Below are 18,356 nucleotides of genomic sequence, written 5' to 3' on the forward strand. Positions count from 1 at the left end.
AGGGGAACAGAGTTTTCCATCAAGATTTGTACTTACGTTTTTAGTAGTATTGAGTTGAATTTCTTTCAGATTTCAAAAGAAGCAGCTTGATCTTTTGTTTGTACCACAGTGGATCAACAAAATTAATGCACCAAAATAATTTCCCGTCCTCAATGATAAAAGTGGAATATTTGGTATATAGTAAATAAAATCTCATGACAAGACAAAATTTGAGAAGATTTTTTTAATATTTACAAACCATGGAGGAAAATAAAATCTGGGGGAGAATGATTTTGTTTTAAATCAACTAGGGCAGTACCTTGGCTGCTCAGGGACTCACAAAGCCCTTAAAAAAGGCAAAATAAAGAAATTAACTTTAATAAAAACATTGAGTTGCACTCTCAACATTTACACTGAGACCTTATAATTTCAACTCAGGGTCCGGAGATGGCTATAAACAACTCAGTATTCAGTCTCAATTTAATTGCGCACTGGAACTTTGAGTTTCCTTTGCTTCGCAGGACTTGCACAGGAGTCTTTGAAACAAGATTCAACTTTTCCATACAATAAAACACTCTTGCAAGCCAAATTCCAGCAGCTCATGGACAGCCATAAACTACTCAACAGATTTTAAAAAGGCCATGGATGCTGGAAATCAGAAACAAAAACAGAAATTGCTGGAAAATCTCAGCAGGTCTGGTTGCATTTGTGGAAAGAGATCAGAGTTAACATTTTGGGTCAAGTGATCCTTTCTTCTGAACTGATAGTAGCTAGGAAAAAGGTGGGAAGATAGGGTGGGAAGAATGGTAAGGAGTAAACTTTTACCTCCCTACAGTTCCGCCCCCAACTCTATCTTCTGCATAAAAGCCAATCTTTTCCTAGCTACTATCAGTTCTGGAGAAGGGTCACACAATGCAAAAGAGAAACTGACTCCTCTCCACAGATGCTACCAGTCCTGCTGAAATTTTCCAGCAAATTCTGATTTTGTAACTCAACAGATTTTGCTGATTTTCTGCAGGAGTACAGAACGTTGCTCTTCGCTGGACAGATTCTCGGCAATGGAATAGAGGAAGTGTTTTTCATCGACTTTGCTGAGTAGCCCAGATGTAGTGGAATTGGCCGTCGTCAGGATCTCATACTGGGAAAGCAGCTCCAAGGCTACATAATAGAGGGGCTCAGACGTACCGCTGGGCATCATTACCATAATGTGAATCACGTGGCAAAAGAGCTGCATGACAACAAAAGTGGCTTCCTGACTTCCATCCGGATTCTGAGCTCCGTGCTCTTTGAGTCTGCACCTCAGAGACTCCAAGATGTCTGACATACTACCAGCACACTGTCGTGCTACATACTTCCACCCGGCTGCTGGAAGCCAGTCAGAGCAGCTACAACTGCAGATCAGCTGAAAGGCCCTCAGTAAAAGCTGAGAGAACTGTAGGTGATGGGCAAAAGGTCGGAGGTTGAGCAATGGCATATAGTGAACATATTCCAGGGTATATGGCACATGAAGCAATTCGCGCTGCAGAAGGCTGTTCACAACATGGTTGAGGCGTTTCCATTCACTACAGCTGCACCAAGGCAGCACCTGGATCAGTGCAATTAGAAAACCTTTACTAAACATATTGATCTCCTCAACATTTTTAGCATCAATTGTTAGATGAGACAGCATGCACTCCATCATATTAGTAGAGATACAACAACATTCCACCCATGCCAAAAGTCCAGTGCCTGGACCATACTGTGGAAGGTTGAGTGGTGACCAACCATCATCAGAAAGATCACACACCTCAAACAGTGTGGCAGGTACCTCATATTTGAAATGGTCCCCAAAGATACTTTTTAACCAAAGACGCATAGTCCAGTCCAACTGTTCAGTTTTTCTGTACAACCAACAAACAGATGTAGACCACATATCTGGATTTCCAGAAATGATCTGTCCAACAACATCACAAACTATGTTCAACGTCTCAATCAGGAGACCTTTTGTTTCTATAGAAATGTGATTTGATGTTTTATTGCTGTCCTCCTCCCAGCATAAAATGCATCGGTCCAGAAGTTGAGAAAGAGCAAAAATGAGGGGGAAAGGGCAACAGGCAAGTAGCCAATGTTCTTTGGTCCCGTCATCTGTCAACGGAGTCTTTAGAGCACTGTTAAGGACTTTAAGAGGAAACCCGATACTCGAGTTGCTTTCCATTAGATAAGGAAGGACAAATATCTTTGTAGCATCTGCTGGCTGGAGGAGAGGACTTGGGGATTCTTCATTAATTCCTTCTCCTGGTTCCATAAGAGATGTCAAGAATTCAAGAAATTGATTTTCACCTTTAGTGGTGGCAAAGCTATCCCAAGCAGCTTCCAGGAGACACTTGGCAAAGATATTGAGCCCGTCTGAAGACAGCTTGTCCTTAAAGGTCAGCGCTGGCAAGTTTTTCAGGATCTGGCCAAGTAGCTTATGGGCACCCAGATTCACTGCAGCCAAGTGGCACGCCTTCTGGAGGGTGGCTTCTGGATTTAAAAAAGCAACTCTTGCAATAGCGTTCACTGCTTTATCAAAGTTCTTTGCAGCCTCGCTGTGCGTAATACAGTTAAACACCATGTTCACCTCCTCTTCAAACCAGTCCTTAAAAGCTCCCTCATCTCTACAGAGGCCTTTGCTATCATAAGTTGACAGGATCCCCAACAGAGCTTTATTTTTGTCAGCAACTGACAGTGCAGTCAAGCAATCTAAAATGATATTCATCAGTCGTTTCAGCTTTGACACTTCACTGATCCCACTGGATGAAACTTCTTTAAGCGTTCCAGCTAACCTCAATACTAAATCAGTATCTTGAAAAATGTCCTGGTTTCTTTCAAGACAATCAAGCCAACCATCAGCTGATAAAGCCCAATCAGGACTAGATGCAAATATTTCACATATTTCTGCATATCTTTCCATTCTTCTATCAATTATCGTCAAAACAATGGAAAATTTAACTTTATCTGTAGCAGCAGCATCATCTAAAGGCACGAGCGTGCCAATCTGCTGAACAAAAGTGGCTGAATTCAGCAGGAGATCAGACAGATTTTTTTTGGCATCTTCAGATACCATCTTGGATTTTTGAAGCAGGGGACAGATTTCACGGAAGCGTTTTAAACTTTCTGCTGTTCTATAAATAGCCAAGTGTCTCTTCTGAATTTCAGTGTCATCCTCAGGCTCGCTTTGGAGTTCATTTACCCATGAGTGGAGGAGATCAGCAAGCAACTCAATCCCTACTGTCAGTGCTCCCTCAGGAAGCTGGAATGAAGACTTCTGAGATGTGGCTCTCAGCTCTCTCTCTGTCTCTTTCACATTCCTGATGAATATTTTTGGTACTGGAAACGTTTGGACCTCAGAATTACCTAATGTAATCAGTCTGGCAAATTTCTCTAAATACACCTTAGTAGACACTTCAACAATATTTTCAGAAAGAACTGAATTGCGTATCATGTCTGACAGCTTTGCTAGGGCAGAACACTTATAAATATAAGGATTTATAAGACTTTTCAATCTCTTAAGACCATCTAGTAGCAGAGAAGGAATGGGTAGGTCACTTGAAGTTACAGGCATGCTCACTGAAGGGAACAAAGAAGAAACATCAGGATCTAGTTTGAGTCTCTTAGATGAATGACTAAATTCATCAGCCGCACGTGCCAAGTACTTTTTAGCCTCCTCTCCAAATGTTTGAACAATTCCATCCCTTTGTCCATCATGTTGTTTCATTAATTCCCACCATACATCTAGAAACATGGCCACATCGTCATCACAGGTTCCATCAAGAACATGGTCCACAAAATGAGTCATTTCCAGGCAGCTTGCTTCAGCTGGCAATTCTGAAAGTAACTCAACAAAGACATCGGAGGCCCCCAGTGATTTTACTATCTCAAATAAAACAGTGTGATTTATCTCTGGAATCATGCTTTCCGCTGAAAAGAAGAGGTCTTCCTTCCACCTTCGATCACGTTCAGCATCTGAATCCAATTCCTCCTTAACATTAGACCCAGTTACATTAGAGTTCAGTAGCTTTGCCCAGACAAAAGCAAGTACTTTCCTCTGCCAGTGCTTGGTTTCTGTAGGATCCTCTGCCAAGTCAGTCCTTCCATCACAGATCTCATGTACAGCACAGACAATAGGTTTCCCTAAGGTTGTCCAATCAGATTTTTTCATTTCCAAAAGCATATTGTGCTGGCTTTGCTTCTTGGCTAACAGAAAGCCCCCATGAAGAACTGCCAACTTCTCACAACAAATCCAGGATCCTGCACAGTGCAGAAAAATCAATTAATTCCAAACTCAAAGGTGAAATCCTTAATTTAGAAACTTCCATTACGGCATCAATAAATAAAATACATTTTATTATATAGCACCTTTAATGTTGAGACATAGGATATGTGAGTGAAAACTTGGTCAATGATATAGGTAGAGCAACTTAAAGGAGAAAAGGGATAAGGGCCCTGTCTTCGAAGGCAGAAAGAACATGTACGCAGCCTTTCAATTCAAATAACCGTTCATCTGTTCATTTTTCAAATGCCCTGATTATAGTCAACCATCACAGTTTAAAGTGTAAACATAGCCTGACAGTTAACTGTCAATCATCATTCATGGGTGCATGCTCCATATCTCTACCAAGAAAAGCCAATTATTTTGCACTTTCCTCTCATGCAGTATAAATTTTGATTTTCCGCTTAAAGTGACAGTCCTGATCAGTGCGTGAAGAAAAACTTTGACAAAATATCTTCTCTTTCAGCAATACTCACATGACCTAACTATGCAATGATTAACTTACGTTAGGAACATCTTTTTATTTGACTGTTAGATATTTGTTTTAGGATATTGACTTTAATGAGAAATGCTAATGGAAGGACAGTTGGGAAAGAGTCACTGAACTCAACAGTGCAAGAGAGTAGAATAATTGAAAAATTCTCCAGCACTCAATTCACGCTCTTCCCTCTCCAGCACTCAATTCACGCTCTTCCTTCTCCCAATCAGAATGGGAGCTTCTGATTTCCTTTAGTCAGAAATTTGGAAATCAAAGAAAGAAAAAATCTGATACCAAACACTCAAGTTATTGTTTTGCATGAATCTCGAGGCTTACAGAACAAAATTAAAGGAACCATTAGATCAAATAATAGTTATTTCACAGAACAAAACCATTCAGCATACTGTGTTTTGCTAGTCCTCTGCAAAAGCCAATCAACTGGACCTACTTCCCCATCTTTTCCTCAGAGTACTCTCATTTCTATGTCCTTAGGTAATGATTCAATTGCCTTTTGAAAATCACAACTGAACTCCATCACACTCAGGCAGTGAATTCCAGATCCAAACCAATTGCTGCTTGAAAAATGTCTTTTTTTCCCCTTATTACCACTGCTTTGTTTGCTAATCACCTCAAATTAGTATCCTTTGATTCTTGATTCTTCCATCCGTGGAAATAATTTCTCTACCTACTCAGTCTAAATTCCTCATGTCGTGAACACCTCTGTTAAATCCCCTCACAACCATTTTTCTAAGGAGAACAGCCCAGCTTATCTATGTAACTGAAGCCTCCCATACCTGGAATCATTCCTTTCAGTATTTCCTGAACGTACCTAAAGTCTTCACATCCCTCCTGAAGTATGGTGTCCAGAATCAGACAAAAAGCCTCTAGCTGAGGCTGAACCAATATTTCAGAAACGTTCATCATAACTTTCTTGCTTTGGTGATCTAAGCTACTATTTATAAAGCCTGGGAACCCAAATATCTTTCCCAACTTTCCCTGTTACCTTCAAGGAATTGTGCACATACAACTCCCTGGAGGAGGTCTTGTGGTGACGTGGATAATGTCCCTGTTTCTGAGCCAGAAGCTCCAAACTTGAATTCATTCATTCCTTGATGACCAAGGAGCATGCATTTAAAATGTGTCAAAACAGGTTGACTATCAACCTATAAATCCTTCCAACACACAAGCAAGCAGTAAGAGATTCCTGATAAAATAAGAGATGGAAAAAAGACATGAGGGCACCTACCTTCAGCATCCATTCCTCTGAAGTACAACATGCCTCTCTACCTCTCTTTCCTCCTTTAAGACCCACTTAAAAGGGTACCTCTTTGACTGAGCTATTGGCAGTTTTACACAATATCTGATGTAGTTTTAGACCTAGTTTTACAATGTTTTGGTGTGCTGCTTTGGGGAGCTTCATTAATTTATACATAAAGTTGTTGTTGAGAGCTGTGTTGCCTGGGCAAGAGTTAACATACGCCAGCTAGCACAGAGTGAACAAGGCTGGATGCAAATTAGGTTGTACGAACCCTGAGTTTTGAATATACACAAGTTTGCATAAAGTGGAAAATGGGCAGGTGGCCAAGTTTTGGAGTAGTAAATGCAAGATGTGACAAAGGCACAGATAAGGAGTGGTGACATCAGATAATATTCTGATAGTGGAAGTAGACAGGTTTGGTGATAGAATTGTGGCTGAAGTACGGTTCACAGTTAATACAGTACAGTCATAGAGTCATATTGGGATCTAACAAGCATGTCAATGATATAGGAGAACAGGGTGCTTATAGAGGAGATCATTTGAAAGAAATTTGGAGGTGAAGTCAGTGGATTAGCAATCAAGTATTCTTGGCTCAGAATAATATTCTAGGGACATGGGTATATGAAATAGAATATAAGTCTCAGTAGTACATACATACAACTGGTATTTCTTCGAGGAAATTTTCTAGATCATTAGTGACGTTATTTTCTTAATCCCACTCATCAGTATTCTCATTAATTTCTTTTATGGGCTGCACAGCGACTCAGTGGTTAGCACTACTGCCTCACAGCACCAGGGACCAGGTTCGATTCTAACCTCAGGTGACTGTCTTTGTGAATGCACGTTCTCCCTGCATCTGCAAGAGTTTTTTCTGGGTGCTCCGGTTCCCTCCCACAGTCCAAAGTGATACAGGTTCAGTGGGTTGGCAGTGCTAAGTTGTCCTGTAGTGTCCAGGGATGCACAGGCTAGGTGGGTTGGCCATGGTAAATGGTGAGGGTTTGCTTCGGGGTTGGATGCTCTTGGATTGTCAGTGCAGGCTCAGTGGGCTGAATGACTTCTTTCGTACTGTAGTGATTCTAGTTACCATTAAACCATTGTTGACTGCCATTAAAAAAGCAACCAGTTTCACTAATGGTCTAAAAGGAATGAAATCTGACATTCTTATCTGGTCTGGCCTACACTCAATTTCAAACCCTTAAGTGCCCTCAGAAATGGCCTATCAAACCATTCAGTTCAAGAGCAATTAGAGTTGCAAAGAAAAAAATGCCAGTGATGAACACATCCCCAAGGGAAAAAAAAAAGCAAGGTCACAAAGCAATTTCAAAGTGAGGGTCTGTATAAGATTTTGTTTGATAATACTTGCATGAAAGATCTTATTTTAATTGGAAGGTTCCATATAAATTCAAATTGGTATTGCTGTTACTGCAAGGGTCATCACACTGACAAGGCATCAATACCTCTATACTGTAACTATACCCAGGAAAAGAACAGCTTTGTGAAAGAAGAACTGGAATAGATTTCAATGAAGTAACCCTAACATTTGCAAGAGCAGAGCAACTTCCATTATTGTCCTTAATGTATCGCTCAAAACGTGCAGGTCAGAAAACCATTAAAGCTTTCCACTGAACCTGCAGCAGTAACACGACCACATAATCTCAAAGTCGATCCTTAGTCTGATTCAAGTTGGCTGACGTCCTAACATAATCAGAATTCACATGACGTCAGGTTATAGTCCCACAGGTTTATTTGAAATCCCAAGCTTTCAGAGTGCTGCTCCTTTGTCAGCTGACCTCCTGACATGGTGAGGATCGTGCGACTACATATTTCTGTTCTTTCTCTCGATTTCTTCAAGTACCAGACAAAAATTCATTAACCAACATATTTTTAAGTCAAATTGTCCTTTCAAAATAAAAGCAACAATGTTCAGCAAGCTTCCTGCAGTAATCAGCCAAGGGAAGCATTTGAACAGCAAGTTCACTTGAGAGTGTTGTTGCTTTCTGCACAAGAACATAACTACACTCAAATTTCTTTCTGCAATTTAGCAAATCTTGCACTGCAGAAGCTGCACCTCATGCTCAAGTTATGCTGTACAGAGATATAACACAAAATATGGTCTTTAAAACAAAAAGGGAACTTACCCTGCTCCATTTTGAGAGATTACGTTCCCATACACTGTGCAATCCTTGATGGCTTGATTATACAATCGGAAACTCCTCCAAACCTGTGAATTCTTCGAAAAAAATTGAACTTTTTAAACAAATTCTTTAAAAATCAATTTGTAAAGAATATCACCCCACAAAAAAGACCGTTTTCTTGTTTAAAAAACTCGGCAGCAATTGAAAGATGTAGTTATCCTGCCTCCTATATCAAACTGTTTTCAGTAGGTTATGAATATAATAATGGCAGCATGACTGAAATGTCAATTCTCAATGAAATACTGCTTTGTGACAGATCATTGCTAGACAAAACAACTTATTTTCGCCTCACAGTAAAGGCTTATGCCCGAAACGTCGATTCTCCTGTTCCTTGGATGCTGCCTGACCTGCTGCGCTTTTCCAGCAACACATTTTCAGCTCTGATCTCCAGCATCTGCAGTCCTCACTTTCTCCTCACAGTAACTGCAGCCTAGTCAAAATGCAGACACCTGGACAAAATAAAGTCTCTTTTGTTTTTCAACATCATCAAGTCTCTGCATTCAATTGACCAATGTATGCTATCCCAAATGTGACTCCACAATCAGTGCACCTTACTTTCACTTTCAGTATTCCAAAGGGAATTGTCCAGTCTGCAACCCCAGATTCACTCTTCAAATTATTCCCAACACCTTCAGTTCTTGCACAGGCATTCTCCCAGCTAAGTGCAAAAGACTATATCTACCTTAGAGAATGTTGGAGAAACTCAGCAGGTCATAGAGTCATAGAGATGTACAGCATGGAAACAGATCCTTCGGTCCAACCTGTCCATGCCGACCAGACATTCCAACCCTCTCTAGTCCCATCTGCCAGCACCCGGCCCATATCTCTCCAAACCTTTCTTATTCATATACCCATCCAAATACCTTTTAAATGTTGCAATTGTACCAGCCCCCACCACTTCTTCTGGCAGCTCATTCCATACATGTACCACCCTCTGTATGAAACTGTTGCCCCTTAGGTCTCTTTTATATCTTTCTCTGGCAGCATCTGTGGTTAAAGAAAGAAAATTAGTGTTTTGAGTCCAATATGACTCTTCTTAAGAACCATCTTTTTGCATCCTCACTGACCAAGATGCCAAACTCATTTATGCCAAGTCACGGAATGATTGAATTGTACTTCTTTCAATCTAGATCACTGCATTCACTGCACAGTGTGGTCTGCTCTACACCAGGAAGAGCAAAAGTAAATTGGGTGACTGCCTTACAGAACACCATGCTGTCCATGTGACCCCAAAATTCTGGCTACCTATTCACCAACCCATTTTCAATGATCGTTGGTTTCCTGCAGCTGTTCAATGAAGTTGAAGACCAGTACTTTTCTTCCAAGTAGGTGCTTTACAGTCTTCTGGATTCAACATCGAGTTTAACTTCAGACTATAAATGTTTCCCACTCTGTTTCAGATTGCAGCTATTGACAATGGTCCTACAATTCCCATTTATAACTCTAGATATGTCTTTGGTTTTTTTATTCTAATCCCTGCATCTGTACTCAAATGAAACCCCATTACATCGCTAATATTTTTCACTTCTAGCAAAAGGTCATGAACATAAAACATTACATCTGTTCTTCTCTCTGCAGATGCAGGAGTACATACTGAGTATCTCTAGCATTTTTCCATTGTTTTATCCGAAATATGGAGAGCTTGGTAATAATTGCACCTTGCAGTGAGAGTCAAATAAAATGTGTGCTGGTTTGTCAACATCTGCAGAGATAGAAACACAGTTAACACTGCAAATCCAATGTCTACTCTTCTTTCAGACCTCCAATATCCAGTATTTTGTTTGAGATTCTAAAACTAATGGACAAACGAAGCGTAAGACACTACAGCCAGCAGATAACAACATGACTGCAAGTTTGGCCTCTTGAACACTGAAGTACAGCAACTGCTCCAAAAGATTTTATAAACACACCCATTTCCTATTATATTGATTAGATTTTAAAAAAAACCTGCAGTTGCAGGAGTAATTGGACAAACAGGAGGCTGGAAGAACACAGCAAGCCTGGCAGCATCAGGAGGTGAAGAAGTGAACATTTCATGTATTTTAGAATCCCTACAATGTTGAAACAGGCCATTTGGCCCAAAGAGTCCACACCGACCCTCTGAAGAGTAACCCACCCAGATACATTCCCCTACCCTATTATTCTACATTTACCCCTAACTAATGAACCTAACCTACACACGTTTGGACTGTGGGAGGAAACCGGAGCACCTGGAGGAAACCCACACAGACACTGGGAGAACATGCAAACTTCACACAGTCACCCAAGACTGGAATCAAACCCAGGTTCCTGTGAGGCAGCACGGCTAACCACCAAGCCGCTCCATCTTCAGTACTATCCCCACAACCATTGCTGGAGTGTTCTTCCAGTCTCTTATTATACTGAAGACGTGATGAGGAGGTGCCAGTGTTGGACCAGGGTGTACAAAGTTAAAAATCACCGAACACAGGTTATAGTCCAACAGGTTTACTTGGAAGCAGTAGCTTTCAGAGCGCACCGAAAGCTGGTGCTATTATATTGAACATGATTTGGAGACCTGATGAAGGTCCAGCGCTCCAAAAGTTCGTGTGCTTCCAATTAAACCTGTTGAACTATAACCTGGTGTGATTTTTAACTATTATATTGAAGACATTGTGTGCATGTTTCATGCTGAAATGTGGTTTCTCCATACCATAATCAATACAACTAAACTAAAATCATATATTTTAACTGCATTCAAACCACAGCAGGCAAACTTAACGTTCTGAAGAAATCAAACGCCCTCCTGAAGATGATTTAACCCAAAGATAAAAGAACAGGGAGCGGTGTACACTTGGGATAAAGTTGTAGGTAGGCCCGAGGCCCTTGAGGGGGATGCGTAGCCTCCGGGACTACCTCAGGCTTCCCCGCCCCCACCTTAATCCCAATCCCCATCCCCAAAACCCAGGCCGCCCCCCCGCATACAGAACCAAAACCTCCTCCCTCCAACTCTCACTCACTCATTCATTCATTCTCTGCCTCCATCACTCACTCACTCCCTCCGCCGAGCTGGACGTCCGCCCAGCAACACGAGAGGAAAGCCGAGCGCCAGCGCTGCTGCCCCCTACGCTGGATGAGTCGCTCCACTGCATTGCAGCTGCCCCCTGCCCAGAGGCATCAGCATTTCTGAGCCAGGATTCCCAGGCTCATGTTTCTAAGGGCGTGTCATGACACCTCTGAACAGTTTGGTCCAGAACCCTATGTGATGAAAGTTGCTAACATATTATTTTTAAAAGGAACCTTTGTGTCGCTGAGCCAGGAGGCTGCCCCAGAGGTGTGTTATAACATCTCTGAACAGGTTGGTTAGAAAATATCTACTTTATTCATTTGGCGATGCAAGTTGCAAACAGTTTTTTTTAAAGAGTTCTGTGGCACAGTCATAGTGTCTGTACCTCTGAGCCGGGAGACTCAGGGGTTGATGTCCTGTATGTTCCAGAAGTGTGTTAGGGATGTTGGAATCCAAGGTAGACAAGCAGGAGGGTGGAAGAACACAGCAAGCCAGGCAGCATCAGGAGATGGAGAAGTCAATGTTTCAGATGTAACGCTTGAAATGTGTGGTTGAACAGGTTGATGAGAAAAAAATATCTATTTGACTCTCTTGGAGATGGAAATTGCAAAGGTTTTTTTTTTAATAGGTTCGGTGGCACAGTGGTAATATCCTGACCTCCGAGCTAAGAGAACCTGGTTCAAGTTGCATCTGTTCCAGCGATGTATTGTTGTAACATCTTTGAACATGCTGATTGAATAGATCTATTCTCACAACAGAAGAAACATACCCAGAGAAAGTTCTAGAGAAACTCAACAAGTCTGGCAGCGTCTGTGGAGAGAGAATAGACTTAACATTTTAAATCCACTCTGACACTTATTTTTCAGACTGTATTCATTTTAGATTTTCAATATTTGCAGCATTTTTGCTTTTATTACAAGAAATACGCCACAAAAGTTTTAAAAAAATGAAAGCCCAAAAACCCCGCAAGATATTTCCACTCCTCTAATTTAAAAAAATGAAAGCCCAAAAACCCCGCAAGATATTTCCACTCCTCTAATTCTGGCCTCAGATTTTAATTGCTCCCATGATTGGTGCCCACTCGCATCATCAGCTTTAGACTCTAAAACCCGTGCCTACATGTTTGCACATTACACCATTGAGATACTTAGAAAAGCTTACTTTGACTAAGTTTGTCATCATATGATCTAATACTTGGTTTTTGTAATTTTAAATGCATATATGGGATGTGAGCATCACTGGCTGGGCCAGCATTTGATTTAGATTTAGATTTGATTACAGTGTGGAAACAGGTCCTTCAGCCCAACAAGTCCACACCAACCTGCCGAAGTGCAACCCACCCAGACCCATTCCCCTACACCTAACACTATGGGCAATTTAGCATGGCCAATTCACCTAACCTGCACATTTTTGGATTGTGGGAGGAAACCAGAGCACCCGGAGGAAACCCACGCAGACACGGGAAAATGTGCAAACTCCACACAGAGAGTCGCCTGAGGCGGGAATTGAACTGGGTCTCTGGCGCTGAGAGGCTGCAGTGCTAACCACTGTGCCACCGTGCCGCCCATTTATTGCCCATCCTTAATTGCTTTGGATACGAGTAGGTTGATAAACCATTTTTAGAGGGCAGTTAAGAATAAACCCCATAGCCATGGGTCTGGAATCACCTCTAGGCCAGACCAGACAAAGGTAGCAGATTTCCTTCCCTAACCTAAAGGACATTAGTAAGATGTTGCCATGGATCACACTTTTTACTGTACTTTAAAGGCACTATGTAAATGTAGGTTTTGTGTTAAAAAAATGACTATATGCTTTTATTCCACAGGTTTTGGTATGTCAAATTCAAGATGGCTGACAAAATAGAAGCAGAGAGAAGAGATTTTGACCTCAAGAGCCTCCCCCTTCTCCAGTTGACCCCCCCATGACCCTACTCAATGAGCCACTCTTGACAACACCCACCTTTCTAAGGGCAGTGCTTGTCACTGGCCACTCGGGTGTTTTCTTATCTTCCTGGTGGTGGAAATTGAATAAAGATTCGTGCACCTTGTGTCTCACACCTGCACACACACCATGGGTGCTGGGGAAAAAATAAGCACTACCGCGGTTAGGCGGTAGTGTGGGGGGAAAAAAAACACCCACCTTTCTTGCAGAATCACTGCTTGATCCTGAGACTCAGATCTGCCAGCAGATGGCACAACCTCCTTTTCTGTGGTGCAACTGAGTGATGGAACTCCTGGCTAGGTGACTGCAGACAGGTTGCCATTCTCCTGGGTTCTCAGTCAGGAGGAAGACCTGTTGGTGTCCACTTAAATGCCTGACGGGCTGAAGATCCTTCTAAGAGTCAGTGACTCTCCACCCAATGTGAGACAATGAGAGAGAGAATTAAGAGGGGGAGACAAAATGGAAACTTAAAATTTACAAAAAAAATGCTGAGACTCTATGGCTTAAATTTTCAGACCAGCAAGGTTGAGTTTCATATTAGACCTATAATCACATCACCAACAGTATCCTTATGACATTAACTACAAGAACTCAATGAGATCCATTCATATTCACAGCACAAGTCCAGCAATTTCTTGATGCTCACAGAGAGTTTCATCTCAAGCTTTAGTTTTATGAGGATAAATAGCAATCAGCAATTTATGACAATTCACATTTTGTGGCGTAGCCCTTCTGATATCATGAATTGCCAGATTATGTATACATCAATATTGGCAACCACAGTAATCTTATCTTTATTAATAATGGCAGGTGCCATAAACTCACGGTTGCTTTGGTTAGGGTACAATTAGAACAGTGTATACAGTTCTGATCACCAGATTCTAAGAAGGCTAGGGTCCTGGTTTGGCTGCAGATCCAGTGAAACTTTGGCACAGTGGTTCTAGGGATGATGGATTTTGGCTGCAGGGTTGGTTCAAAGGCGCTGGGGTTGTTTCCTTGATGCCGGAGAGATTTGATATATGTATGGAATGAGCTGCCAGAGGAAGTGGTGGAGGCTGGTACAATTACAACTTTTAAAAGGCATTTGGATGGGTATATGGATGGGAAGGGTCTGAAGGGGTTTGGGCTGGGTGCTGGCAGGTGGGACTAGATTGGGTGAAGCCTGAGAACTCATTGCCAGTATGGGACTGGGAGGTCAGATGGGGAGGGATCTCAAAAAGGAAATTAAGTGAATGTTTGTGGAAAGTAAAGTTGCAGGATGATGGGGATAGAGTTGGTGGGGGGAATTGGACTGACTGGATTGCTCTACTCAGAGTCAACATGGACATGATGGGCTGGATGGCCTCCTGCTGTAATGTCTTTGCAGAACACTGTGAACTCACCATTACGCTGCCAGTAATTTCTGGCCCCTATATTCCTTTTATTAGAGCCCCACATAGTGATGGAAACTGGTCAGTACAACTCTTAAAAGATGTGATTGCATCCTCCAGTTCAGTGAGTCTGGAACAGCCAGGCTAATTTGGGAGAGTGTGGAGTGTGGTCTGTGTGGAGTTTGCATGTTTTATGAACTGACTTGGGGACAGGGAATGGAAAGATTTGCAAAATTGCAGTAGCTCCTAAAACGTGTGATGATGAAAAGTGGCCACACCACATTCAAACACTTATTAACATAGGTTAGTCATTGTTTGAAAATGGGATGGAATTCTGATGAGCTACCTGACTGAGACTGAGGAATTGGTGGTGAGCAGGTTAGTTGATAAACAGCAGAATCTAGATAGGATATGAAATTGGAACAGCAAAGTGTGATGAAGGCTAGCTAGGTTAGCCATGGTAAGTATGGGTTTATGGGAATGAGGATTTCTCTTATTAGACATGCAAGAATTTGCAGAGATAAGCTCCTGTGAGAATTTTGATACTATTTCTCGTGGGTATCTGATTTAATTTCGCCAAATACTTGTTTCAGACCGGAAACCAAGTACCACGGCTTGGACAATACAGTAGGTAGAAACCCCAAGCCTGAACTGATTCTCCTGCTCTATGCTTGTAGAAGCGAGGTCAGTAATTGAACTTAATCCTGGAAGTTTTATCACAGGATAGCTAGGACTGAGGCACATTATTTGCATCTGGAATCACCCGTCTTCCCTCTGCTCCTAATCTTCTCCTAAAGTTGGTAATCTGAAATCAAGTTATGTGGCCATTCTTTAAGTGAAAGCCTAGTTCATTAGTTGCTGTCAAGACAGGGGTATCATGGGCAACCCAATATTGTTCTCACTGATATTCTCTGGGGTGGAGTTTTTGGATAGCAATCAGGGGACTTAACTTGCTCCATCTAATAGACATTATTGGTACTTTAAAAAATAAAATTGTTATTTGATATCAAATCCCAGGCTTTCAAACTTATGACTCAAAGTAAATTATTTTGACATGTTAATACTCAGAATTGAGAAAATTTATTTCCCCTTGCTCTGTTAATTGATCATTAAATAGTAATTACTGCATAAATTTACTCCATCCCACAGATTCATTAATGCTCCTGTCAAAGCCATGAAAACAGTCCAGTTGTTGTGATGAGTGGAGCAGGGAAAACACTAAGCCACATAAGAAACCTTTCAGTAAATTCTGCAGAGAGGCTAACACATCATACAGCACAGAAACAGACTCTTCACTCCAACTGGTTCTTGCTGAATAGTGGATAGTTTGAAACAGAACAAGAAGCTATTTCCCTTGACTGCAGATGGAATATTCTACATTCCCCCATTGCTAAAACCATCTTCAGGATGCTTATTTTTGTTTCTTTCCCATGGGGTAAACCATCCTTCTCTCAGTTGTGCTCGACTGGCTAGATTTCTCAACACTGAGACAGAAATTTCCAAATACACAGCAGAACTTGAGCACAATAACCTTGGCTGACACTCCAGTGTCCATTGAACACTACACTCAATGTCTTGACCAATATTTATCCCTCAATCAACATCACAGTAACAGATCACTTGGTCACTGTGACAGTATTGCTTGTTGGAGGTTGCAGCGCACAATTTGGCTGACATTTTCTACAGCAATGACTACACCTCTAAAACACTTTATATCGGCAGTGAAGCATTTTGGTCATGCAGTGGTTGTGAAAGGTGCTATGTAAATGTACATTTTATTTTCCTTCACAAATTCCTAATCTTTACTGCATCTTGACTGTGCTGAACTGCATTTTGTTGACATTTCCTTCATCGGATTCAATTCTTTCCTAGTATTTTAAAAGATGTGCCATTCTTCAAACTCTCCTTCATGGGGTCACACAAAACAGGAGGCCACCCTACCCATCATGGTGGTTCTTTGATTGAGTATTCAATTATTTCAACTCCACGAGTCTTTAGTCTTACAAATGGAACAAAGCTGGGGTGGGGATGGGGAAAGTGATCCACTGCAAGATTGGAGTGATTGAAATTCAAGTCACAGATCCAGCCGATGAGAGCACGTGAAAAGACAATTTCTGTGTTCATAAAACAGCAATACTTGTACATGTAACCACATGAGGTTTTAAGTACTCTCACATGCATGATAAATATTTTTGTTAAACATTTTTCAAACAATATATGGTATTTTCTTAAAGTTAGAATTTGTAGTCCATTTTAAAACCAGGGGAATGTGAGATGAATACTAATTCCAATGATTTCCCATAATAGTTGCTTACACAGCATCTAAACAAATTAATCTGCCTCATTTGGATTCATGCAACAAGACCATAATGAGGCTGAACTAGCTATGCATTTTATTGTTAAAAGATGTAAAGAAGAAGTTGTTTGATTCGAACAGCAGTGAGAAAAGAATTAACTGTACTGTGCCAATAATACACATTACCAAGACCATTCCAATCAAAGAAAGCTTTATTCACAAAGTAATTTTACTATTTTGTTATTAAGAGAAAATGTGGGACATGCACAGCATGGCACTCATTATTTGAATAATCAGCTCTGGTTGGTGTATTATAGTATTACACTATAAATAAACCATACATAGTTGCTAGTGTATGCTGAAGAGAACCTCACTGTAACAATACAATGTGGTACCATGCTAGCTCAATATCTGGTGCTAACAAGAGGAAGCTTTATTGTAATCATTTGGTTCTTTTCGAATCTCCAAAAGCTGTATCATTGCTACTTTGCAGAAACACTGATGACCGACAAGAATTTTGCCAGGAAACGTTTCCAGTATTAATTTCTAAAAAAAATTATGATTCAGAGATGCCGGTGTTGGACTGGGGTGTACAAAGTTAAAAATCACACAACACCAGGTTATAGTCCAACAGGTTTAATTGGAAGCACACTAGCTTTCGGAGCGACGCTCCTTCATCAGGTGACAATCACCTGATGAAGGAGCGTCGCTCCGAAAGCTAGTGTGCTTCCAATTAAACCTGTTGGACTATAACCTGGTGTTGTGTGATTTTTAAAAAAAATTAACCTCTTTTTCTAATCAACCTGTCCAGATATGTTATTACACACTTCAGGAGCAGGTAGGACTGAGAAGCCAGGCCTCCTGTTCCAAGGGTAGGGACACTACCACTGCGCTACAAGAGGGTCCTTCTGTTTCCTCATCCGGTTATTTGTGCACTCATCTTTTACTTTCCCTGGTGTTTGGAATAAAATGAAGAACCACTGATGTTGGAGATCTGAAACAAGGAAGAGTCTGATGAAGTGTCACTGGACTCAATGTTAACTCTGCTTTCTTCCCACAGATGCTGCTAGGCGTGGTGAGTTTCACCAACAATTTCTGAATGTGTTTCAACCCTGGTGTTGCCCTATGGGTTGGGTCCTTCACCTCAATTATTAAATGCTGTTATTGAAACTTGAATGCCGACTCCATGGGTGTAGTGTGTAACATGAACTAGAAGATCCAGTCTACACCGAACTAATCTTAAATATGGGTGGCAGATTAGTGAAGCTGAGTAGGGATAGGAAATATTTTAAAGGGTTACTGTCCTTGAAATTCAGTTATGCTTGTTAGAAAGAAAAGTGGAGTAAATGTACCTGATTGAATACTGTGAAGGGCCTGGAAACAATGATTCCTACAGTCAAGTAACCTAGAAGCTCATAGATTTGAGTCATACAGGTCAAGATGGTACAATTGTTTACACAAGCATGGGAAGGCAATGGCCTCATGGTATTAATCCAGAAACTCTGATGATGTTCTGGGGACCT

At 41.2% G+C, this 18,356-nt stretch overlaps 1 protein-coding gene across 4 annotated transcripts; it reads right to left on the minus strand.

Annotated features, from left to right (window-relative positions):
• Positions 1-213: 213 nt before the first annotated feature.
• On the minus strand, positions 214-11,241 carry gemin4 (gem (nuclear organelle) associated protein 4). Of its 4 annotated transcripts, none has more exons than XM_043718345.2 (3): positions 11,180-11,241; positions 8,145-8,236; positions 214-4,248 (listed from the first exon to the last, which is right to left on the minus strand). In XM_043718345.2, the coding sequence occupies exons 2-3, from the start codon at positions 8,152-8,154 to the stop codon at positions 971-973; spliced, it is 3,288 nt and encodes a 1,095-aa protein (XP_043574280.2). In that variant the 5' UTR covers positions 8,155-8,236; positions 11,180-11,241; the 3' UTR covers positions 214-970. The 4 variants fall into 4 exon arrangements, with proteins under 4 accessions (XP_043574280.2, XP_043574282.2, XP_043574283.2 ...); XM_043718347.2 differs by having other exon boundaries at positions 11,212-11,230; XM_043718348.2 differs by lacking the exon at positions 11,180-11,241 and adding an exon at positions 9,065-10,211.
• Between the last annotated feature and the right edge of the window lie 7,115 nt (positions 11,242-18,356).

Source organism: Chiloscyllium plagiosum, unplaced genomic scaffold (assembly GCF_037043375.1).
Source record: "Chiloscyllium plagiosum isolate Xiang-an unplaced genomic scaffold, Cpla_swu_hap1 HiC_scaffold_31, whole genome shotgun sequence".
NCBI lineage: Eukaryota > Metazoa > Chordata > Chondrichthyes > Orectolobiformes > Hemiscylliidae > Chiloscyllium > Chiloscyllium plagiosum.